Raw genomic sequence first — 26,879 nt, forward strand, 5'->3', positions numbered from 1 at the left:
AAAACTCTCTTTAACATGACTACAAACAAATGAAAAAGTACTGATCTTTTAATGAAATATTTAGGGCCCTGTTAACCAAAGTACATTCGGCTGTAGACATAGGTTTATGTCTAAATTTACCCGTTTTACACCTGGCAGGATTTAAGAAAGAGATTCCTGGTAAAAAAAGACAAATGATGTGTAGGGAGACCTTTGCCACAAGTGTGGAGTTTTCCAAATATGTAAATCCCACTGAAGGGGTGAGAAAGTGGGCGTACCCACAAACATGTTCGTCTGTGACCACTCACTAAATTCTCTCATTCTCCTTTCCACTCTGGAAACAATAATATTTTTACTCCAGCCAAGGGCTGATTTAAATAATTTTCATGAGTGGGAAAAGGAATATATTACCACCAGACTTTTTTTTGGGGGGGGGGGGCTGTGTCCATGAGAAAAAAAAATGAGCATGCACACAGGGGATCCTATTCCTGACGCTGGGAGTCCTCGTTGGCTACTAATATCAAAAGCTCTCTCATGAAACTCTGACCTTACCTATTGCCCGCCCATTCCCGATTCTAAAACAGGTTGGCCTTCTTAGAGCTGGTTAGAGTAGTTCTTTTGTAATCTTTTCTGGGTGCTTTTAACATTCATCTAGGCAGTTTAACAAACCTAAATTAGTACATTCTGGCACGGGATTCAACAGCCTTAATCCTTCTTCTGTAGACCAAGAATGTACGTACACAGCAAGAACCACCCTAGATCTGGTCTTTGGTCCATTAGGAGCCAGACAACACTTAGCAGTTCTTCCAGTCACTTGGTATGATCATCATCTTATCAAGTGTGCATGGGCCTTCCTGAGATTAATCAGCCTCAAGTGTCTTGCTCAGTCCTGAGATATGAGCAGAAAATGAAAAGAAAGCTTGACTCTGACTCTGCTATTGGTAACTTTTAACATGTTGATACATTTAATGCCTGCCTGAGAAACTAAATCAGTTGCACAATATGTTCTTGAATATCAGTAGACTTGGCCTCCGTGGGGTGGTTTCCCCCTAATGTTTTGCCTTTATACCTCCTGTTTTTTGCTGACTTTGCTTTTGCTGGCGTTAGGACTCTTCAAACTTTACCACTGCTAGCCAGTGCGTAAGTGCTTGTGCCCTCTCCTTAACACATGGTAACATTGGCTTATACCCAATTGGCATATTTAATTTACTTGTAAGATCCTAGTAAGGTGGCATCACATGTGCCCAGGGCCTGTAAATTAAATGCTGCTAGTGTGCCTTCAGCACTGGTTGTGCCACCCACTCAAGAAGCACCTTCAGCAGGTCTCAGGCTTACCATTGCAGAGCCTGTGTGTGCAGTTCAAACTGCCATTTTGACCTGGCAAAGTAAGACTTTGGCCAGGCCCAACACTTCCTTTCTAATACATATTAGTTACCCATAGGGAAGGCCCAGGGCAGCCCAAAGGGCAGGGTGCAATGTATTTAAAAACACAAGGTGTACTTTTAAGTTTTATATGTCCTGGTAGTGAAAAACTTTGACATTCATTGTTCACTACTGCAAGGCCTATCTCTCCCATTGAATAATACTGGGGTTGCCTTATTATATTGGATAAGTGTAATTTTCAAATGGGAAGAGCTAACCAATTCATGTCTGGTGTCTCTGGAATCACAATTTAAAAACGTAACTTGTGGTGAAGTCAGATTTTAAATTGCAATTCTGAAAATGCCACTTTTATAAAGTTAGCACCTTCTTACCTTAGCCATTTGGTACCTGCAGCCTGTCTTTGGGTCACATGACTGGATGTAGCTGACAGTTGGGCTTTGTGTAGTCCTCCTAGGCAGCCACACACAATGGGAGCTTAGGTGTGGCTGGATGGGCCATCAGTGGCAGCATGGGAGGGAGGAGCTGGGCACAGCCCCACTTGCACATGAATAAGCTGTGTCCTGTCTCAGCACAAAAGGAAGCATACCCCCTGTACTACATCTGGAGCCAGGGACAGGAAGGCAGGACACCTGTGTACTTCAAAGGCATACCTTTAGAAGCTTTTCCCCACTTCAAAAGGCACAACAGTGTATAAATGTTAGACTTCAGACGCCAACTCTTCAGTATGCTTCTGGACCTGTGGCTACTCTGCCAGGAAGAAAGATTGCTCTGCTACCACAAGGACCGCTTTTCTGCTGGACTGCTGCTCTAAAATAACCGCTGCCCTGCTGTGCTGACCTGTTGCCTGCTGCCCTCCTGCTTGGGCAAGAGGAACTGGACCTGCAACTTCATCTTGATTCCAAGGGCTAGTTTGCTGGCCTCCTGATCTGAGCCTCATGACAAAAAGGGCACAGCTGGGGTGTGACATCCTCCAAATGCATTCTGTTTGGTAGTTTGGCCCTAAGTTGGATCTTCTATGTCTGTGTCGTGTTTTCTTGTCATTCTCATTTCACTCATTTAACTTGTTCGTTTTGTGGAGTGGGAACTTAAATATATATAGTGACTGGTTTACCAAAAAAAGTTCATTTGCACCCATTGAAGTATTCCTCAAATGTTTGCACATTTTCTGCTCTTTGGAATTCACAAACATTGTCAGTAGTAGGTTTGGAAAGCTGTGCCACTGTCAGGTTTCCAGGCATACTACTGCAATCAAACACCCAAATGGTGCTGGGACGAATGCATGCAAATAGTCCAACCAGTGACAAGTGATTGGGGTAGCAATCCAACCCACTGTTTTTGCATACTGTGCCACTCTACATGGAGGACAACCTAATGGAAATCATTACTGACCCTGTTCCTCATGGAAGCAGTCAATCCTGAAACTTGGTCATCTCACCCCCTCACCCTGCAGCCCACTGTTTGTTTAGTTGGGAAATTTGAGATTCACATACTCAAATCTCACTGACTAAGGTACGCCCCTGCCAATCAGTTATAACATGTGACTATTACATTTATGGATATAAAGGCCTTTACTTATATGTTTAAATTCAACTTTAAGCAACTTTTGCCCAAAAAGAGCATAATCTGTTCTGGGACATGCCACATGCTATCTTGTGTCAATGTTGGATGACATTGGCAACTGCTTATCTCTAGTTGACCTATTGCCCATCTGTTCGGTGATAACTGAACCCACATTTTGACTGCAGACTTAGGTTTTTGATAGATGCACAGGTGTATTCTGGCTTTGCACTGACCACATTGCTTATCTTTCACCAATTCCCAGTGTTCAGCATTTAAGTTTAGAAAAAAGGTGCTCATCAGGAATGCCTGAACATCTCCAAGAAATTAGTCCCTACAATCACCAACTCTTAATTCTGTCTTCTGAAACCCTTTAGAAAAATGTAACATTTTCTAACTGCAAAAGATCGACCATCTATTGTTTCTGCCAGAATATTGGCCCAGAGGAACTATTGTAATGAGCTTTGTGCTGGGCTCCCATCAGCTTAAAGTGCCAAACTGCAACATATTCCAAATGTCGCTGTCAGAATAATGTATATCCTCAGGAAACATGACCACATCTCGGTTGTAAGACAGGCTACATTGGCTACCAGTGATTCAAAGAGTGAGATTCAAGATTCTGTGCTTGGCCCTTAAACACTTTCATACGGAGGACTGCTATAACACATATCTTCAGCTGTAACACTACCACTGTTAGTGGACCTTGAGATCAACAAGTCAGATTCTGCTGCAGATCTGCAAAATAAAGAAGATCTGCACCAAAGGGCACACTTTTTAGTATCACGCTTCTAAACTAAGACATGATCTCCCCCTTTTTTAAGACAAATCCCTGATTATATGTTCCAAGGAAGCCCTTGAAATGTTACGTTCATGTAATTGGTGACCCTCTTTAGCCCCCCTTGATTTCAACATGTGTTTCGCTAGGATTAGTGCTAAGAAACCACTGGGTAATGTATGTTGTACTGTATAAATAAAAAGAAACTATCAATCAAATCAAATGGTACTGTTTTGAAAGGGATTATTTATATCTCTTAACAGATTTATAAAGTTATAATCATGCAGTAAATCACAGCTGACATGCTTATTTCCTTCATGTCTCTCCTACAATGAACCCCTTCTCTAATCTCCTGGATGGGTGTATGATACAATAGTGTGCACAAAAATATTCAAGGCACATGAATATCATTGTAAAAATATTGTTTATCTGGGGTGTGGAGAAGCTGCCATACTCCGGCTCGCCAGAGAAAAAGGCCCCCTGCGGTATCAGGGAACGGTCGTGTCCCTCTACCCTGATTTTACGCCTGCAGTGCAGGAAGTCAGGAGGATATTCTCTGAAGTTTAGGCTGCGCTCCGATCTATTGGTGTTCATTATGACATGATAAATCCAGCCAGATTGAGAGTAGATGTGAACGGCAAACCGCAATACTTTGACAATCCTAACAATGCCATGATGTTCTGCAAGTAACATCCCTGGTTGGACAGACTGCCCAGCAGTTCCATGCATGGTTGTAACAATCTGGATGCCGGGCCCACTTCGAGCATGGAGCTGTTCCTAATGGACTAGATGAGACAGTCTGGGCTATGCCCCCACCATGTCTGACTACACAGAATATCTCCATCAACAGTAAATGATAATCGCTGTTTCGCCACCCTATTGCCTATAACTCAAGTCTTTTCTCGATTTTTATAGTTTGGTTATCCTCTCCTACATTACACATTATTAGCGTCTTGGGAGGGCTCTGTGGCTACGTTGTCATGCTCCCATGGTGAGTACCAAGATATTTGCTCTTCTGTTGTAAAGTCTTCTGTCTAGGGTTTTGTGGGTTTCGCGTGGCATTTAAAGGCCGGGTGTTGGAGGGCTGTTTCATGTATATGGGTTGTACGATGTAATGTTGTTCTGTTATGCAATGCACTTTATTTACATATTTACTTTTGTACAGATGGCTACACATGACCCGCACGCGGTCAAGGTCTTGCACAGGTTGAGGCGCAGCTTGCTGACATTGACCGTGAACCGGTGGCTACCGGCGTCGTCCCCCAACACGTTCGTTGTAAGCTTCTGCTTGATGAGTTGAATGCTTTGGCAGAACGGGAGATGCAATATATGGGCAGGTATACAAAGGGCCGCATATCTGGAGAGAGGGACAGACCCGGGAGATGACTGGCCAGGATAATCCGGCCATCCTGCCCTGCGTCCCATATACTGGAAATGAAAAGGTCTGATTACAGTATTGCTGTTGACACCACTGAGGTTCAAGTGGAACTTCTCAAATATTATTCCAAGCTTTACACAGCCAAAAACAGGCCCGCCAGATCCTGCATTGCAAGACTATCTAGATGGCACAGCTATGGTCTGGTTGACATATGCAAAACTACAATTTCTTAGCAAACTCTTCTCAGCTGAGGAGGCATCGCAGGCAATAGATTCACTGGCTGGGATGCGTGCCTGGGGCTGGATGGGTTTACCAGGGCATTTTACAAGAAATATAAGGATATTCTTAGCCCTCGTCTTATATCAGTGTATGCTAGAGGTCGGGGATCTCCCTGAATCAACGAGAGAGGTGGTTATTACCCTCTTGCAGAAACCTGGTAAGGACCGTCTAGACTGTTGGTCTTATCTCCCCTTTCCCTTATTAATTTAGACTATAAGATTCAAGCCAAAATGATTGCCACCCGTCTCTCCCTCTTGTTGGATATGATTAGCCCCTGCTCAGTCCGGTTTTGTTCCACACCATTCTACCTCCATCAATCTTCACAATGTCTTTGCAGTGCTAAACAGAGTGTCCCCTGAAGTTCCGGCGGCGGTTGTCTTGTTGGATGCTGAAAAGGCTTTTGATTTGCTTGAGTTCCCCTTTTTACACACTGTCCTCAGTAAAGTCGGGTTCCCCCCAAGGCTATACCAAACTGATTTCCCTGTTGTATTGCAGCCCACAACAACCATATGGCTTAATGGAGAGCGCTCCCCCTTCTTCCCTATCACATGAGGCACACAGCAGGGATGTCCTCTGTCTCCTTTGCTCTTTATTCTGGCAATGGATCCCCTGGTGCGCCACCTACGTGAAGGGCATATCCACAGGGGATTGCGATGGACCACTGGACCGCTCCTGGTGTTGCTATATGCAGACAATATTTTGCTATTCATTCGGCATCTGGACGTGAACCTTACACCAATATTAGAAGAAGTGACTCGCTTTGGTGAATTCTCCGGGCTGCATATTAATTGGAGTAAGTCTGAGCTTTTTCCACTGACGGACGTTACTAACTCCTTTTTTGTGACACTCCGCAGCTTGATTATTCGACTGGTATGGGCGGATAGACATCTGCACATTGGATGGGAGGTCCTAACTCTCCTGTGTGAGTGGGGTGGTTTCGGGGTCCCACACTTCCAGCTTTACTACCTGGTGGTGCAATGTCAATACACGTATCACTGGTATCATCCCGATGCCCACCTTCCCTATTCCATCCCAGAGAGAGACCTATCAGCTCCCGTCCCTCTGAAGGCCCTCTTGCCCAACAGTGTTCTTCCACACTGCAGGAATATACAAACTCTTTTCACAACCAGCTGTGCATGGCGTAAACTAGCTTGATTGCTCCATTGCAACACAATATACTCCCCAGCTCTGACACTGATTAATAATCTATTTATACCCATTACATAGGATACTCTGGTTCAGCGTACATTACGTACTGTCAAACTTCACACCTTTGGTGATGCTTTCCCGGACGACCACATATTCTCCGCACCACAGATACCCAATTCGCTGATGCCACACAATTGAACACTTTGTACTATGTCAGATACAACACCCTATTCGTGCATGCTACACTACATATCCACTACACCACTTACTCTGGTTGCTGCGGCGGCTAGGTGGTGTGCTTGGTATCCAGACTATGGCCCTCATTATGACATTGGTGGTAAATCCCACTTACCTCCACGCTGACACCCGCCAAATTACTGCAGCGGCGGCGGATATCCTTCCACCCTATTATGACCCACACACACCAATCAAACAGAATTCAGCCACACACACAAATCCGCCAGCCCAAAGGTCAGTGATAAAGTGGCGGTATCAAAACCCACACCGTTACGCCAACAGAAAAATGCCAATCACATTATGACCCATGAATCACCACGGCGGACATTCAACGGCGGTAAACCATTGGCGGTACATACCGCTGCACTCACAATGGACACCTACAGACAAAACAACACCACATTGTTCAATTCAAACAACACAAACCTGACACCCATACACACACCACACCCACACCACCATAAAACACCCACCCACAATAACCACAACCCTTTACAAATACAAATCATTGCTACCAGACAGACACCAAGACCACTGACACAACTAGAGCCAGACACTACTCACACCTATACACCACTCGCACTCCACATCACACACCCCAACACATTACCCAACACACCCTCACCAACACACATCACATAACAACCGTGGCACCACAAAGACACCCCCGTTTCACAGAGGAGGAGCTAAGGGTCATGGTGGAGGACATTGTCAGGGTAGAGTCACAGCTATTTGGAGCACAGGTGCAGCAGATATCAATAGCTAGAAAGATGGAGCTATGGCGGAAAGTCGTGGACAGGGTCAATGCCGTGGGACAGCACCCCAGAACAAAGGACAACATCAGGAAGAGGTGGAACGACCTACGGGGGAAGGTACGTTTCATAGCAGCAAGACACCAGCTCGCTATCCAGAGGACCTGCGGTGAATACCCACCTCCTCCCCCACAACTCACAGCATGGGAGGAGCAAGTCTTGGATATACTGCATCCTGAGGGCCTGGCCGGAGTCGGAGAAGGACTGGACTCTGGTAAGTCAGCTCCCTACTATTATCAGCCCCCTACCTGCATGCCATCACATACTCTCACCCTCACCATCACTCCACTACATCCCACACACCCCACCATCACATCTCACTCATCCCAATGCCAAGCCCTGCATGCTGTACCAATGCATGGACACCACTCACAGCCCTGCATGGACACTCATCACTAAAGCATGCACACCATAGAGAACTAACAATCCCACCATACACTAACATACACAAGTGAAAGCTGGCTGGGCAAATCCAACCATAGAGGGGAAGCCACGGAAGTACAATATGTCAGACACATAAACCATAACACATCATTACGTCCCCACAGGTACCCCAGCTGTTGTCACCGGAGAGGAGGTGCCAGCACTATCCAGTCCCCCAACAGAAGAGGCCCACAGTAATGACAGTAACTCTGGTCTTCAGGATCTGGATGACCTACCTGACCCATCAGGGACCACTGGACAGCCGGTTACCCAAGCCCAGTCACACACCATCACAGAGCCTCCCCCATCTGGAAACACCACCACAGCACCCACCCAGCGTACCCACACCCCTGTCCCCAGGACACGCCGATCAGCAGTGTGTCCACCTCTACAGGGACCCCAGGCCACACCTCATACCCAAGACAATCATGGACCTGGGGTCAGTGGCAGTGGGAACACGGTCAGGGGACAGAGGCACAGACCAACAGGGAAACTGGGAGGACTGCTGTGCGCCAGGGGGAGGACAGGCCCAGAGAACCAACTCTCCAGGAGGCACTCGCCGAGATCCTGGGAGCCCTATCAACATTTTGAGGACATGAATGGCCAGATCCTGGACAACGTGCAGGAGACCAGGCGGCTGCAGGAGAGACAGTACCAAGAGATCAGGGAGGACTTGCAGGCCATCAACAACACCGTGATCTCCACAGCAGGAGTGCTGGCAGACATAGCCAACATTATGAGGGAGGCAGTGTCATACCAGCGGGCTCCTGACACTAGCCAGACATCTGAACAGCCTTCCACTTCCGCTGCCGCTAGTGGCCAGGAGGCCCTGCCACAGGACTCACAGGCCCACCAGCACCGCTGCAGAAGGTGAATCACCCTGCAAACATTCACTGTGATCCAGACAGAAGCCAGAGACACTTGCCAAGACCTCCACCAGGAAATTAGACTCTCATGGTTGTCACCCTTGCGTTCCACTCAGTCACCCTGTCTACTTTGAACTGCCATTGCTCCCCTTCATATGTCCCCTTGGACAATGCACCTCTGCTACAAACAGACTGGAACAATACCCTAGACTTTCCTCCATCATCACCCCATCCCATTGCACTTACCCCGTATATGTTAGCACTTCAATAATCACCCTTTGAAAAAAATCCATTTGGACTATGTCATGTATATCAAATATGTATTATTTGAAACAGGTACAAAAAAATGCAAATTAACTGTACATAGAATGAGCATAGATTATTGACCTGTAGCTGGCTCTAGTGATCACACCAGGAGTATATGTCAAGTCACCAACATCTGCAAAATGAGTTGCCAGCGGGTACAGTAAGTTGGTATAGAAGTGGGAAATATCAGCATGCCATTGCTACACAAATAACAACCAAAGTCATTGAAATGTAAAGTTACACTGTCCTATCTGTGTGTCATTGGAAATATTGTCGTATAACAGAGGTTCTGTTGTCCTCATCCTCTGCCTCCTCATCCTCACTGTCCGCAGGGTCTACTGCTGCCACATGGGCATCTCCAGTCTCCTCCTCCTGCAGAAAAGGGACATGGCGTCTGAGGGCCAGGTTGTGCAACATGCAGCATGACACTACTATCTGGCAGTCCTTCTTGGCCTATAGACCTTCCTGTTAGATGGAGGCACGGGAACCTGGCCTTCAGGAGGCCAAAGGCCTTTTCATGGATCCTTCTGGTTCACCCATGTGCATCATTATAACGTTCTTCTGCCCTTGTCCTGGCATTCCTCACAGGGGTCAGCAGCCATGATAAGTTTGGGTAACCTAAGCCATCTACAAATATGGAGGGACAACATTTAGCCACACACTATCCCATATGGGCCACACCATACCCATACACCTACATATACTGGGTGGGGACGAGGGCTCACCTATTAGACATACCCTGTGCCTCTGTAGTTGGGCCATCACATTTGGGATGCTGCTATTCCTCAGGACAAAGGCATCATGCACCGACCCAGGATATTTAGCATTGACGTGGGAGATGTACTGGTCCGCCAAGCACACCATCTGAACATTCATTGGGTGAAAACTCTCACCTGTTCATTCTGTCGGGGGGGCACAAGTGCAATATGTGTACCATCAACCGCCCCAATTATGTTGGGGATATGTCCCATAGCATAAAACACGGCCTTCACAGTGGCCATATCCTCAACCTGGGGGAAAACAATGTAGGTGCACATGTGTTTAATAGGGCAGACAACACTATTGTCAGCACTATTGAGAACATTGGCTGTGACATTCCTGCTGCCAAGTCCACTGTTACTTGGAAAGAACCAGTTGCCAGGAAATGGAGTATAGATAGCACTTGCACAAGAGGGGGGATCCCAGTGGGATGACGGATAGCAGATATCAGGTCAGGCTCCAATTGGGCACACAGCTCTGTGATCGTGGCCCTGTCAAGTCTATAGGTGAGGATAATGTGCCTGTCCTCGATTGTAGCCAAGTCGACCAGGGGTCGGTAGACGGGGGTATGTCTTCATCTGCTATTCATCCTCAGCGGTAGGTATCTAAGGAATACAAGAGTGAGGAGGCTGTCACAAACTGAACATTGGAGCTACAACAGGAGTTAGCAATCTGTAAACTTGTAATGGGTCAGTGTGATTTGTCCAGTATGTGCCTATTTCTCCTGTGACGCAGCATGAATCCATAGGGCTGCCCCCCTGAAATGGCGTCCGCCTGTCCTGTGTGAAGGGACAGGTGGAAGTGAGGTAATTCCGCTGACGTTGTGCGCCATGGAGGGAGGCGGTTGGGAACCGCCGTGCAACTCCTCATTGGTTAATATTGGGCCCTATGGGTTACAGTGGCCAATGGTGATCTACGCCGGCGGTGACGGTATGCACCGCCGCGGATGTGACCGCCATTTTCTATCTGGTTCCTCACTTGCTTCCTGACCTTCCATAGGAGAGGACCTACACTGCATGTGCTGCTATGACCTGTGTCTGGAACCTACCATGGCCCGTGTGACCGGGGAAAGGGCCCCAGTCTTCACTTCAGAAGAGTTGGAGAGACTAGCGGATGGGGTCCTAACCCAGTACGGACTGCTGTATGGGCCTCCAGACCAACAGGTGAGTACACTGTGGGCACAATGCATGTGGCATGAATGCATGGAGTTGTGTGTGAAGGCCTTGTGTAAGGGGGGTGGGTGGATGTCCTCTTTGCGATGTACAGCTCGTGTGCCAAGGTGATGGAAACGGATATGGTGGGCCATATGTGTAACAGGCTGGGCTGTTTGTCTAATGGTGTTTTCCTGTGTGTATTGCCCTTGCAAGTCAGCACCCAGCAAAAGAAGGGTATTTGGCCAAGGAGGTGCGGACCCTGGAGGTCTATGGCAGGCAGAGCACCCACTGTCGGAAACGGTGGGAGGACCGGAGACTCTGGGCACGGAAGATGGCAGAGGCCCAGCTGGGGATGGCCTCCCAACAAGGAAGGGGTGCCTGTCAAGCCATGACCCCCCTGATGGCCCGCATACTGGCGGTGGCCTATCCAGAGTTAGATGGGTGCTTGAGGGCATCACAACAGCCACAAGGGGATGAGTACAGTGGCTATCATTACAACTTATGGCTGGTGGGGTGGCATCTGGGTGATGGATGCGTGTTAGTGGGTGCCCCTAGGCCGGGCCTGGCATAGCAGCATAGGTCCTCTTGTGGCTAGGGTTCTGAAGGGATAATCCTGCCTACCTAGCTTGTAAGCATCCAATAGCCGTAAGGGCTGCAAGGGTCCCAGGTGTGCTGCAGTTGGCGATGTGTGCCCCTCCTCTTGCCTTAGTGGCTAACGATATCAGTGGTGGTGCAATGCATAGTGCGTAGGCCTGTTCCCTGTGTGTGAGGGTGCTGTGTACGCCACCAGTGGTGTTGGTGCAGCCACTGACCTAGTGTATCCTTTGTCTCTCTCCCTCTTTCTTGTTTTGTCATCCTGTCCTTATGTGCATTAGCATCATCTGGCAGAGGAGCAGAGGCACCGGCGACGGAGGGAGCTGCTTCCCACATGACCCACAAGGAAGAGTCCACTGACGCTGAGGGTACCAGTGGGACGGAGGGCGAGGGGAGCACCATGACGGAGAGTGGAGGGGACACTTCAGACACAGATACCTCCTCCGATGGAAGCTCCCTGGTGGTGGTGGACACTTCTGTGACCACCCCAGCTACAGGTACAGCTGCCACCCCCATACCAGCACCACCTTCCCTGAAGCCCCTCATCGAGTTGCCCGTGCCTGCTCACCCAGGAGGGTGGGCATCTCCTTCGCCCCAGGCACCTCAGGCCCTGCCCCAGTTAGCCCTGCTGCCCTGAGTGAGGAGGCTATTGACCTCCTGAGATCCATCTCTGTAGGACAGTTACCCATTGTGAATGCCATCCAGGGAAAGGCAGCCCAGATGCAACAATCTAATGCATTCTTGGAGGGCATTCACACTGGATTGGCGGCCCAACAGAGATCAATCCAGGCTCTGACCTCCTCTCTGATGGCAGCCATTGTCCCTGTTTCTACCGTCCCCTCCCAACTACACTTCCCATTACCATTCTCCTCAACCCCAACCCATCCCAAGCACACATAAAGATGAGCATGCACACAAAACAACACCTAAGAGTGTCACAAGCAAACACAAGCACCACACTTTATCCGATAAGCACTCACGCAAACACCATAGAGTTGCAGACACTACAACATCCACTGCCTCCACTGTCTCCCCTCCTCCCCCTCCACCACCTCCCCTCAGTTACATTCACACGCACTCCTGCATGCACTACATCATCATCCACTCCCAGCATCATCACCACACCAAGTAGAACACACACCTCACAGCCAGACATCTCCACAACATCCATGCACACGTCCCGTGTCCTCTCCCACTGTGTCTGTCCCCCCCTAAAGTACACAAACACAAGCACTCAGACACCCAACAGCCATCCACCTCAAAACAGCATACAGCCCATGCACCTGCACCCAAATCCAGCAGACAGACACCTCCAACAACCACTCCTCCATCCTCCACTCCCATTTCTTCTCCCTCTTTCCGCCCCATGTCCCTAAAAAACGATTCCTATCCACCATTGACCTCTTCCCTACCCTTCACCCCCCATCCTGCACGTATGGCCAGGGTATCACAAACCCAGCCAGGCACCTCAGCCACACAGTCCACGGGCCCAGTTCCAACTGCTCCTACTCATGGTGGAGAGGATTCCAGGCCACATATACTGAAGGGGAAGGAGCCTGCACCAGCATGCAAGAAGGGCAAGGAGCCTGCACCTGCCAACCAAAAGGGCAAGGAACCCGCACCAGCAGCCAAGAATGGCAAGGAGCATGCACCTGCCACCCGAAAGGGTAAGGAGCCGGCACCAGCATCATGGCAAGAAGAGCCAGGTGCCTGCACCAGCAGCTGTCACTGAGGCCCCACCACCCACCATGGTTGTGCATCCATCTAAGGGTGCAGAGAATGTGCAGGAGCCTCCCTCCGCCATCAGCACCAACACAGTGCATCCATCCGAGGGTGCAGGAGATGTGCAGGAACCTCCCACCACCACCCGCACCACCACAGTGCATCCATCCGAGGGTGCAGGGGATGTGCAGGAACCTCCCACCACCACCAGCACCACCACAGTGCCTCCATCCAAGGGGCAGGATATGTGCAGGAGCCTCCCACCATGACCAGCACCACCACAGTGCAGCCGTCACCGCCAGAGGACGCAATGTAATCCTGCCTCCATGGGCTGCTGTGTGGCCTGTCCACTCCTGAACCAGTGGGGAAGTCACCAACTTGAAAGACTGTGGCCTATCACTCCCCAGGACCAAGCACAGGGCATGTTGCCCCCTCCAGAACCAGTGGGAAAGTCACACATTCGAGAGACTGTGGCCTATCACTCCCCAGGACAAAGCACAGGGCATGTTGCCCCCTCCAGAACCAGTGGGGAAGACACCTACTCGAGAGAATCTAGCCTATCACTCCCCAGGACCAAGCACAGGGCATGTTGCCCCCTCCAGAACCAGTGGGCAAGTCACCCACTTGAGAGACTGTGGCCTATCACTCCCCAGGATCAAGCACCGGGCATGTTGCCCCCTCCAGAACCAGTGGGCAAGTCACCCACTTGAGAGACTGTGGCCTTGCACTCCGCAGGACCAAGCACAGGGCATGTGGCCCCCTCCAGAACCAGTGGGCAAGTCACCCACCTGAGAGACTGTGGCCTTGCACTCCCCACGACAAAGAGCAAACAACCAGTGGTCTTGTTTCTGCTCCCGGCTGAGGTGCCCCGCTCTCCCCCTGAGGTGCCTATTTGCCAACTGATGCCCCTGCAGTGTTCTCTCTGTGTTGATGCAGGTGACAAGTGGGGCCCTGGACTTTGGCCTGTGGTCATGTGGCCCTCGCGAACTGAGAACTGGGTAGTGTCCCCTTTTCTGTACATTTGTAGATATCTGTAACATTGGCTAAGTTATTATTTATACTGTGTTGATTTTATTACACTCACTTTAGTCAATTCCTTTTGTCCTTGCATTATTCAGCCGATTTAGGGGGAATAACTTGTTTTCTTGTGCATTTGGTTGTGTCTATAGGGTGTGTGTATGGGGTGTGTGTGGTGCGTGTGTGTCACTCTCTTTTTCCTCCCCCTCCCTTGTGTGCTTCGCGGCTGTACTCACCATCGTTGTCTTCGCCGGCATTGGTGTCCGTGGTGGAGCAGAACGTAGAATATCATCGGAAATACATGCAGTTCGGGTTCCATGGTGGCGTGGTTCCTCCCTGTGTCTCCAATGGTGAGTCCTTTCACTTCTGCCCTCTGTTTCCGTCAGACTTTGATGTCTTTAGAACCGCCCCTGAAAAGGTGGCGGATTTTCTGGTCTTAATATGGTGGGCGGAACTTTGACTTCCGCCTGGCTGTAGGCGGCTACCACTGTGGTGACTGTTTTTTCCACCCTGGCGGTCGGTGTGGTACATTGGCTGTCTTTTGGAGATCTTTCCGCCATGGTCATAATTTGGCGGTAATTACCGCCGGCTTGTTGGCGGTATTACCGCCACTTTATCACCAACCACCAGGGTCGCAATGAGGGCCTTTGTTTTTAATATTAAAAAAAGTGTAAATATAATACAATTAAATTTACTGACAACAATAAAAGAAATGTATATATACACTGTAGAATAAAAAACATTAATACAATTAAAAAAAAACATAATTAATAATCAATTACAAAATCAATTAACATTTATTTAGCATGAATATAAAATAATTTATAATAATAAATACAAATGTATCTAAAACTATAATATGTACTGAGAAAAATAACATTCTTGACCACGTTATTCCGTGGTACAACATTTTTGCACTAATAATCTTGACACTATATTTAGGTACTACAATTTTAAAAACTCAATATCTTGAGCAATCACCCCTGAAAATCTGGCCTCTGCTCTTCTACTTTAAGAAAGGCTTCAATACAATAATGTGGACTGTCTTGTTTTGCATGGGTGAAGGAAACTCAGGCAATGGAAGTAAGAAGACGTATGAGGTAACAAGATGCTCAGTGAGAGCAGTGTTTATTTTTTTTTATATTATCAAGCTATTCAGTGACTGTCAGTTTCCTTTGGGGGCAAGAAACGTGATTGTGAACAGATGCAATCAATCAATCAATCAATCAATCAATCAATCATAGTATTTATAAAGCGCGCTATGTACCCGTCAGGGTAGCGCGCTATGTACCCGCAATAAGTTAATTGAAAAAAGAGTGCAATTTCTGACTGTGCCATTAAATATTTTGTCACTTTTTCTGTAGATCATAGCTCCACATTCTTGAAAACACCCAAACAGAACACCTGTCAGTTCCCACACAAGAAAACTCACGATGAGCACTACCCGCTGCCAGTCCTCATGCCACCGCATCCACATCCGCTCTAGTTACGCATTATGTCGTAAGGGCCCTTTTGGAACCTTGGTTGGGCACCCCTGTCTTAGCTTAGTTTCACAGCTTGAGCCTTTTTTTACATTAATACGCATTTTTGTTCATATTTTAGAAAGCCTGCTTTTAGCATTCTTTTCATATTCATTAGTTGCTTCTTCTAGGAAGGCAAAGTTCACGCTGCACATTTATTCAGCTTTGTACAATGTGTAATCTGTATTCCTTGTCCAAGGCTTGTATGCACAGAACATGATATGCTAACTTGTGTTGCCAGCCCAGGAGCCAGCTTCTATTTTTACATCAGAACTGCTGTCCAAACGATGTATGGGTCATTATATAAACTACACTTAGGCCCAAAGGGGGTAGAGGGCATTCCAGTCATGATCTTCTTGGGACCAATATTATACTACAGACAGCTTTGTTGACATTGGTGATGATTTCTCACATTCCCGAGAGGTTTGCTATCCTCCTAACAGGCAGACCCCTGCTATTCGATTCAGGTATGCTGCCTAATTATTGAACCACATGCTTTTTATAGCAGAATATGATTGCTTCAATAAACGTATTGAAATCCAATTTGCATCTTGTGTCTCGCCTTAGCATGCATGAGTAACTGAGCAAAAAGGGTATGATCTGTTTCCACAACTTCCCTGAGGAGTGGGAGTGTCATGTTGAGGTTGCTGTATTCACCTTTTACCCCAACAGGTTTGGCAGTTTGGGTGAGGCTCTGTGAGCTAGCCAGGAGTTAGGCCGACAGCTACCAAGTGGTGTGGGTTGCACTCAGTCTCCCACGCTTGGTGGTGCTGCTGTCCAAAACACACAGTCCTATTACCAAAATGGGAACCGCATAATAATCATGCCTGCACTACTTCTCAGTCCCAACCAAAGCTGCCCATGTACCACAGGGAAACTCCTGTGCCTCCCGAAAGGATCAACACCCTCAGATTCACTGTTCTAGTTCACGCATCACAGCATCTAGATGCCCCAGGTCCACACAAGACCTACATCTGTTCTCCCCCTTCCCCACTCCACAGTGACTCTTACAATGTCCATGTTTCCAACTAAATCACCAAAGAAGCCAAATAAACACCCCCCAGTGTAGTGGTGGTGGTCCATGAGAACTAAGCACTCCTTAATGTAGGACTGGTGGTGTTCTATGTGAACTAAACATTCCTCAGTATAAGCATGGTGGTGCTTCCTGTGCCCTTCACATATGTCCTGATAACAGACCACCATCTTGATTGCCTTACTTGTCTAAACTCGTTGCTAGATTTCTGACTTTTATATCCTATGCTAGTGAAGTTTTGTACTTAGACAAACGGGCATTTCTAAGGGAAGATAATGAATATGTGGTGTGCTATCCAAATTAGGTCTAGTTTTGAACAGTCATGGAGGCATATTTACAAGGAGTGACGCGTTGCTATGTTGCAGTAGCGATGCATCAAAAAACACTTGGGCTGCGTCATGACAGCTTGAAATGCTATGTAGGCATTGTATTTTAAATATGGAGCAGCATGGCATAGGGAACCAGGCATGTGTCAAAAATACTGATGCATCCAAGGGAAGTATGCCACAACGCATTTGCCCAAAAAGTAATGCATTGCTGAAGCTGTGCTTAGAACCAGCGCAACTTCAGCAATGCATCAAAAACACAGTTCTAACTGACGCAAGTAGCCTAATGTGTGGGGACCAATTTAATATAGAGTATGAAATGGTGGAAAAGTCACCTATTACTCTATTACATTGGACCTGGAAGCAAGACAGACAAGGAAGGAGTATGGCTATGTATCACATTACAGGGGGCACCGCCTACTTGTAAGTGTATGTATATACCTAGGTATGTGTACATAAATACCTAAGTATGTGTGACATATTGTGTGGCAATGCAATGTGAGTGGACACGGGTATATGTTGTAATTTAAAGTGGGAAATCACGTGTTATCTACCTTACATGTGTATTTACCTGTTGTGCTTTGGAGTATGCTTGGATGGACTCGGGGACCCATTCCCATCTGGAGATGTCACAATCCTGGTCTGTCTCTTCCATAGAGTGCACAGTGTCACATTTCACTGCTGCAGTGGACGCTAATATCTCAGGTGCCTTGGTCCCAGGTTCATCAAGGGGTCTTAAAACATCATTGTTACATGTGTAGGCCTACTACAAATTAAGGAAATGTGATTTGCTTACTTATTACAGTGTGTTAATTGACTTCAGTTGGTCAGATTCCTATTAGAAAGCCAATGTGTCATTTCCTATGACTGGGTTGAAGAGGCAAAGGAATTGTGACGCATTCCAGGCTTAGCGCAATGCATCTCAAAGATGGATAACACATTGAACAACTTGTAAATATCACTGTGTCAGTCATAAGTGGGTTTTTACGAGGGAACGCCTACCTTGCATACATTATAAAGCATGTGATGCAGTCGGTTCCAGCACAGGTATTATTTGACGCAGGCCTACAAAAATGGACACATTGGGCCCATTGCATTGCTTTATAAATATGAGGCAATATTTAGCAGGGAATGTGCTGCTGATACATAAAAACAATTACCAACGGCGACACAAGCTCCTTGTAAATATGCCTCTTAATTTTCCCATCATTCAGTAATGGCTTCATTTCAGCTTGCTTTATTATTCCAAACTTTTACATGTAAGTAGAGGGCCATATGATCCTATAACCATCTTTATACTCATTTATGTTGATCCAACAAAAGGCATTGACTAAAAGTTCTTTTGAATGACGTGACAACAAACAATAGTTGTTGACAAACTAACAACTACAAAATGCATAGTGTTATCTATAAACCCATGGACCAAATGATTGAAACCTGCCATGTCTTCTCTAGGGGACCAGCAATGTACATTGCAAGCCATCAGGCAGAAACATCATTTCATAATGCCTTTCAAGTCTATAGATTCACTGACATAACAACAATCAAGGCTCTTATAGGATGTTTAAAATGGATTTTTGATTTTATTTATTGTTAAACAATTGACACATTTCTCCATATGCAATCAACCTGAAATATGCACCTGCCCACGTGAAAGACTGTGGCAATAGGAAGAGTCCAAAAAACGTAATCTTGTCTAGAATTCCTGACTATGGGGGTTATTCTAACTTTGGAGGAGGTGTTAATCCGTCCCAAAAGTGACGGAAAAGTGACGGATTTACCACCAGCCGTATTACGAGTCCATTATATCCTATGGAACTCGTAATACGGCTGGTGGTATATCCGTCACTTTACCGTCACTTTTGGGACGGATTAACACCTCCTCCCAAGTTAGAATAACCCCCTATGTAAGGGGGCCCTGGTGAGGAGCTGTGCTTTAGAACTTTTTCAGTAATCCCAAGTCCCACTTAAAATCGGAACTGGATTGGAAATTCATCATAATATACCAGCTGTCAAGGTGATATGAATAGAGATGTTTTGTGGTATCAACATTTTTAGAATCAAATGGGTCACTATATGGAAACTTACTGTTTATGGGACTAATTTTCCAGTTGCGCTTTGCTGTTTCATCATCATCGAGGGAGAAAGTAAATCTTGGTCCATTCATGAGTGTATCAGGATCAGTTGCTTCGACCACCACCGTCTCTTGTTTTGTAATGGGGTGGCAGAAGAAAGCTTCGGGCTGATCACTTGCCAACCGCGGGGCATTATCGTTGACATCATCCAGGCTCACAAAGAGCGGTGCCTCAGATTTCATGGCTGAATTACCTTTTAGTAGAAACAGGCAGGGTTACCAATGTTTTGATGAAAGAGAACATCACACATATCATCAATATTTATCTTCATATTAGTTTTATAAGACCAGCATGTAAGAACACTCTAACCGAATACCACCACTGCACACTCATTTTCATAAGAATACATCAGTACTGAGGTAATGTGGCAAAATAGCTAGATATGGAGTTTTATTCTTTCAGAATTTGTTGGTTCCCTAGTGTTACTGTGGCGGTGGAACTGGGGAAAATAAAAATGATTGCTGATTGTAATGTTTACAAGCCTGCCAGCATGGCTTAGTTGTATGTTACTTTGGCAAGATCTAGTAGAGCAGTTATCACTTCGCCGTGCTGCAGAATGAAGATTGTTTACCCGATTTATGCTTCGATGTGAAAAGTCTGATGGAATTTTGTAGAATCAAAAACCCATGGCAAAGTACAGTGGCCAAAACCTTTTAAATTCTAATTTTGTGACTACAATGTAAATAGTTATTGAAAGCAACATTATTTCTAAATATTCAAGTTTTTTTCTACTGGCCAAACAAATATTCTACTAGAAACCCCAAGCGGGTTACTGAGGAGTGCCACAAATATTCAAAATAAAAACGGCATCTTTGCTAATAACTCAAAGGAGTCATGATGATTTAGATATGGGGCACGCGCTCATGTCACAACAAAAATCTATCTATCCGTTTAGTGGTTAATGCAGGGCCGGTTCCTATCCAATGGTGAAGGAGCGTCACCTCCCTGGCTAAGAGCCAGGGGATAAAAAATAAAACAATAGTTTACTATTGTTTTATTTTTCATCTTCTGGCTCAGCCAGCAGACAGAAGTGGGGCTGGGCCACAGGTGGTGGGATGAGGAGAAAGTGCACCTAATTGTGCATGTGTGTTTGCCCGCTATCTTAGGCTGTACACAGTCGGACTGGACAAACTGCACAGACCCCAGGGTTGTGTCTGAATGGCAGTCCAAGCCACTCAAGCAAATTGTGATGCTGCTTTCATGCTAAGTTTAGCATGAAAGCAGCACCAGGATTGCTGGGGAGCCTGTGCTGATGTCTCAGTGAATGCTGGGACACAACAAGAAGAGGAGTGACGAGTGAGGATGCAGGAGTTGGCGGGAATGGCGGGAAAGGTAAGTGTTTTATTTTCCATTGTTCTGCCCCGTCCCCGTAGCCCCCCCATTGATATTAGCGGTGGCTGCCGCTGGGTTAATGGTAGTACAAATAGGACTATTTTCAGTCACTGTGCACATGCTTAGCTTTGAGAGAGCACCACTTCTTCTTCTGCACTTGATAGCCTGCAGTCAGTACCTTCCTATCTTGTTGCTTGGCTGTGGGGATCAGGCTCACAATTGCACATTTTATTCTCACCCCCTTTGATGGAGAGCAGTTTTGTTTGCACTTATCATTGCCAATAGCACAGGAAGCTGTATTTTAGGCCTCATTAGAAAAGTGTACCAGTGCCTGTTTGGTAGAATAATGCTTCAGTAGCTCCTTAAACAGCAATTTGCCCTGCAAGTGAATATGTCTACCAGTGCATAGCCGGCATCCACTAGGGAGTAAAATCCTGAATCCAAACAACCTCTACTGAGGCCGCACTCCAACAAACTAACATCATTGGCACTAAAAATTCTTCTTCTCTTACTGGTTTCTCATATGTTCGAAACTGGACTACTGGTTGGGGAAGGGGTGAAACCCTACTCATGCAGCAACCACAATGTCTGTCAGGGTGAAACACAAGCATCATAAGAGGAGCTAGCAGTAGTGTCAGCACATATACCTTCTAAAGTCCTGCAACACTGAGCTGCAGCCTGAGTAGCAGTAACATGGCCCCTGCAGCAGAATCACATTTCACCAAACTTTGACAAGTGTAAATGAAATAACAAGTCAATCAGCTTTCACTTTCTACTGTCACCCCTCAGAACACTTTTCTGCCCTGCTGCTTAGGTTTGACCGTGTAGAGAAATCAACACATGTACCCCCTCCAAAGTCATTTTCGGAACACTTACATCTTATTTTCTCAGCTCCCTTCTAACTACTTCCCTATCTCTCTCCAGCGCAGATAAACATACAGCTCTCATATATTCCTCTCTTAAGTGTTCATTTTAATCATGAAATTAATGGTTTTACATCAAGATCTGTTTTGACAGAAGACAAGAATAGTCAATCTTGCATCTCTCATTTTAAGGGGATAATTTTAATCAAACATCCTTGTAGAACCTTGTCTGCAGAGCTAATGAACCAAGGTATATATCCCATGCTCTGCACCTCAGGTTCCATCTAAGATTGACTGACATTTGACAGTTTTTAAGAGTATAATTAATTGTAGTACTTACTCCTTTCAGTGGCAACCACTCTTACTGCATATGTGGCCTCTTGCTCACGGTCTAAGTCACCAGCAGAAAATATTTCCCCACTTTCTGGATCAATCTTCAGCCAGTTTCTCTTGTCACCTACTATTGAATACCTGCAAAAAAGATATATAGGAAAAGGTTAAACCAAAACATTAATGTTTTTTTTTTAAATATCTTTTATTGTGTTTTAAACATGTGCATTAAATTCCCCGATCTCTGTTAAGAAATCCCCCTCCCCGTACCAGCACTTAAATCATCGCATTATGTTCCAGAGCTGATAATTCTTGATGGGCTAAACAGTACTACAGAAGCACGCAGAGTTCTATGTTTTAGGTGTGGAAGTGGACTCCGATTCGGAATCCAAGGCAGCCAGGACGTCTTCTGGGGCAGGGGTGTCTAGGGTTCTCAGGCTCGCCAGGATTGAATCCCATTGTGTTGCGCTATCTCTGGGCCTCCGCCCTTGTAAAGCTTCTCTTAGTAACACGGTTCCCTCAATTTCTGCCCATTTTTCTAAAGCATCTTGCCATCTCTTTACCTGCGGGCCCACTGAATCCTTCCAGTGTGAGGTCATTTCTCTTTTGGCAAGGACGAGAGCCAGATCAATAAATTTATTAGACATTTTATGAGCTGAGGGGTGTGGGAAATCTCCCAGTAGGGCCACCAGTGGAGATAGGGTCAGCGTCCTTTCAGTGATGGTGGAGATTTTCCTAAATATTTCTGCCCAATATGAACTAAGTTGCGGACAACTCCATAACATGTGTACCAATCCTGCAGCTGTTTCAGCACATCTGGGGCATCTCAAGCTATTCGTGTTGTATATTTTAGTTATCATTTGGGGAGTTAAATAGGCCCTATGGTAGATGTATAAATTTATTAGTTTGAATCTGGCGTTTCTAGACACCAAGTAAATATGAGAGGTGATCCTCGCCCACTGCGCTTCATCAAAGGCGGTGTCTAACTCTGTCTGTCACTTGCTTTTGAGTTTGTTTAGGGGTGTGCATGTGCTGCTTTGTAAAGATTTATATATTTCTGATATCACTCCTTTCTCCTCCCCTATTGGGCAGAGGAGGTTACAACCTCTGTGAATTGGTGGTTCGAGAGCTGCTGTCCTCCAGGTCCTTTGTTTGATTCTGGTAACTGCGCTATATGTAAGAAATAATCCAGATGGGAGATTAAACTGATCCTGTAACTCTGTGTAAGTGCGGAGTTTCACGTTACTGTATATGTCGCCCAATTGTGTGATATTATACGCTACTAGTTTATTAAGACCAATTAGTGTTTGGTCCCCCATTGTGTGTGTCAAACATGCCAGGGGTGCCTCTGGTGGGTAAGGGGTCTTTGTGCGGGTGCGTGTTAGGTATTGTTCCCAGCAATATCTTGTTGATTCCCACTCCAATGGTAGTTGTTGTTTTGGTTTCCTTGGGTTTAACAATATACCTGGTACCTTTTTAGGTGGGCAATTTAACGGGATCCGTAATTCTTTCACAACTGGGGGTTCGTTAATGAATTTTGCTAGCCATTGCAGCTGCCCTGCCCAGTAATATACTTCTAGTTCTGGGGTAGCTAGACCTCCCTCCGCAGTGGTTCTCTGAAGAGAGTGTAATGCAATTCTGTGCCTACCCGATCCCCATATAAAACTCACGATCATGGATTCTATGCTTCTGAATACTGCTTTCTGGATTATAAGTGGGATAGTGGAGAAGTAATATAGCATTCTGGGCAACACTATCATTTTGAGCAAGGCGGTTCTGCCTGATACTGTCAGGGGCAGTGTCTCCCAGAAGCGCATGCTAGTCCTGATTCCTCTGAGTGCTCTGTGAATGTTTCCTTCTAACAGGTCTTCCGTAGTGTGATATATATTCACTCCTAAATTTTTAAACGTGTTAGGAGACCAGGACAAACCTCTTGTGTCATTTGGTTCGGCAGTGCCCCTGATCATAGGGAATATAGAGGATTTCCTCCAATTGATTCGGAGTCCAGAGGCTACTCTGTAGTTCTCTAGCATAGCCATTGCCCCCGGCAAATCAGTTTCCAGATTTAGAAGGAAAAGCACCATGTCATCTGCATAAAGGGCGGTATAGTGTGTCCAGTCGTTAACTGAAATGCCCTTAAAGTACTGCCCAGTTCTAGCCATTTGGGGCAGAGGTTCTACTGCTACTGCAAAGAGAAGGGGGGATAAAGGGCAACCCTGTCTAGTGCCCCTACAGACTGGGAAAGGGCCAGATATAGTGCTACCTGTTCGCACCCTAGCTGTAGGATTATTGTACAGTAGCTTTGTCCAACGTGTAAATCCCTCTCCCAGCCCCAATTTTAGCATGACCTGTTCGAGTTAGTCCCACCTCAGGCTGTCAAATGCCTTCTCGATATCTACTGAAATGATAGCTGTCTGCGTCATTGTCGGGGGTATGGAGTGGAGAACAGATACTAGGTGCCTGATATTTTGTGCCGTGCTATGTTGTGGGATAAAACCCGACTGATCCTGGTGGATCAGTGATGACATGTGGAGTAAAAGTCTGTTTGCTAGTATCTGGCTTAATATTTTATAATCTAGATTAAGCATGGATAGTGGACAATAGGAGCGGACATCGGTTGGTGGCCTGTTGGGTTTCAGTAGGGGAATCATAATGGCTTCATTAATAGATTGGGGCAGGTTGTTACTGTTCCATGCTTCTGCATATATTGTGCAGAGGTGTGGGGCTAGCAGATCTTGGTATAGGAGGTAGAACTCCAATGGGAGTCCTTCGGATCCTGGGACTTTGCCCTTAGCCATGCCTTGGATCGCCGTTTTGATCTCTGCAATCATTATTGGGGTTGCTAGGGCTGATCTCTCCTCCTCCCCAAGTTTAGGGAGGGCGAGTTCTTCCAGTTCTTGTAACTGGAAGTTACTTAGTGTCTCGGTGGGGGGTGTATACAGTGTTGAGCAGTATTTAGTAAAGCTAGCGTTTATCTCTTTTTGGCTATAAACACTGGTGCCTGGGGTTTCTTCAATTTCTACTATGACTGTTTGTTGTTTAGGTGGTTTAGCCAGCCACGCCAGTAGGGCACCTGCTTTATCCCCCTCTGAATGTTGTTTGACTAAGTACTGTTTGTAGTCAAAGCGTGATAATCTAGTGTTTACCTCCGTTAGTTTGGTTTTGGTTTCTTTAAACAGGGGGGCCAGATCTGGTTGTGTAGGGCGTCTACGTTCGAGGTCCCTAAGGGAGTCCTCCAGCCCTAACAGCTCTGTTTCCATTGATTTCCGAGCACCTATGTTCTCATTGATACAGGTGCTCCTTATTACTATTTTGAATGTCTCCCATTCAATGGATCTGGAGGACGCCGTCTCTGTATTTTGTTTAAAAAATTCAACTGTGGTTGTGTGGTCTAAAATTGGATGAATGCCTCATCTTCAAGCATTTCAGCCCTGAGGCGCCATGTTGGAATCGATGTTCTCTCCCTACCCCAGGACAGCGATATCATCAGAGGATTATGGTCAGATATTGTACAACTAAGATATTCAGCCGATATCACGTCATTTTGAATTTCAGGGAATACTAAAAAAGTATCAAGCCTAACGTGCAAGTCATATACCGCGGAGTAATATGAGTAGTCCCGGGTGTGCGGATTAAGTTGTCTCCAACTATCTCCTAGTTGCCAGTGTTGTTGCCAGTCTGTGAATGAGTTGGCAGTTTTTAGAGTTTAGGATTGTATTAGGGGAGGGTGTGGTCTGTCCAGGTTGATGTTTGCTATACAATTAAAGTCACCCCCAATTATATTTGGACCTGCCAGGAGTGGGCTTATTTCTAGAGACAGTTTGTCAAAGAATTTCCCCCGGTCTTGGTTAGGTGCGTATATACCGCTTAAGGTTACTTCTTTCCCCTCTAGTCTCCCGGTTGCTATCACATATCTCCCATCCTTGTCTATGATCTTGTGTAGGACTTGGAAGGGCACACCCGGATGAATCCAAAGTAGTAGTGCCCTTGCGAATGCTGAGTAATTAGTGACAATTATTTGGCCTCCCCATCGTTTCTTAAGGGCGTTAACTTCCTGCTCCGCCAGGTGGGTTTCCTGTTGTAGAGCTATGTGTATCCCCCTGTGCTTTAAATGGTTGTACACTTCGTACCGTTTGGACATATTATTTAGGCCTATAATGTTCCAGGTTATTATTTTATATTTTGTAAATATTATTTTGGTTACTTTGCTTGTCGCGGTTAAAATGAGTACACATGCTACTGTGTTTGGGCTTGTGTTGTGATGGTGTGATTCTAGTTCATGAACTATCAGCTTCATTAATGGTAAGTGCTTGAACTGTTCCCTTTTTTAACTTAATAAACATAACTCCAAACTCCCTCTCCCCAGACCGGTGATCAGAACTTTTCCCGTCCAAACCATTATAACTTTTCCTAGAGTCCTATAGGTGGGTGGCGTGCCAGACACGAGAGCCTACGCTCTAGGCCATTCCCGGGACCCAGCATGTCTATATTAGGCTGCCCGGGAAGCTATTGATCAGGTCGTGCTGCATGTGGCGGCACCGGTGGAATGTTCCCCTGCCAGGGTTCGCATCAGTATTCATTGAGTTCCAGTTCTTTCAGTGAGGGGTCAAATGATTTCTTCTGAAGATCTCGGGGTCACTTTAGATAATCTGGTAAGGGTGTCCCGTGACAAAATTGATGAACCCCCGCAACTCTAGTCATGATCTGAGGTGTTTCCGGAAATTTGGGATGGGAGAAGGGTGCCTCTGCTCAGTGCTGCTGCAGCGTCCACTGCTTCACGCATTTCTTGGAGAGTTTGGTGTCTTGGGGGAGCGATCTCCTTGTTTCATTTAGAGGATCTGCTGCGCTTCCTGACAGATGTGCGAGGGACTCTGTGGCGGGGGTCGGAGGCTGTAATATTCTTGGATTCCAGCCATTCTCCTACTAATTGCGGTGATGTAAAAAAGTGTG

At 46.3% G+C, this 26,879-nt stretch overlaps 1 protein-coding gene across 2 annotated transcripts in view; it reads right to left on the minus strand.

The window, feature by feature from the left end:
* Positions 1 to 26,879, minus strand: part of CDH17 (cadherin 17) — a 371,516-nt gene that overhangs the window by 39,023 nt on the left and 305,614 nt on the right. For both annotated transcript variants that reach the window (XM_069220475.1, XM_069220476.1), the window contains 2 exons: positions 21,940 to 22,070; positions 19,358 to 19,597 (listed from right to left, as the gene is read on the minus strand). In XM_069220475.1, coding sequence (XP_069076576.1) covers positions 19,358 to 19,597; positions 21,940 to 22,070 — 371 coding nt within the window. The remainder of the gene's footprint in view (positions 1 to 19,357; positions 19,598 to 21,939; positions 22,071 to 26,879) is intronic.

Source organism: Pleurodeles waltl, chromosome 2_2, assembly GCF_031143425.1.
Source record: "Pleurodeles waltl isolate 20211129_DDA chromosome 2_2, aPleWal1.hap1.20221129, whole genome shotgun sequence".
Lineage (NCBI taxonomy): Eukaryota > Metazoa > Chordata > Amphibia > Caudata > Salamandridae > Pleurodeles > Pleurodeles waltl.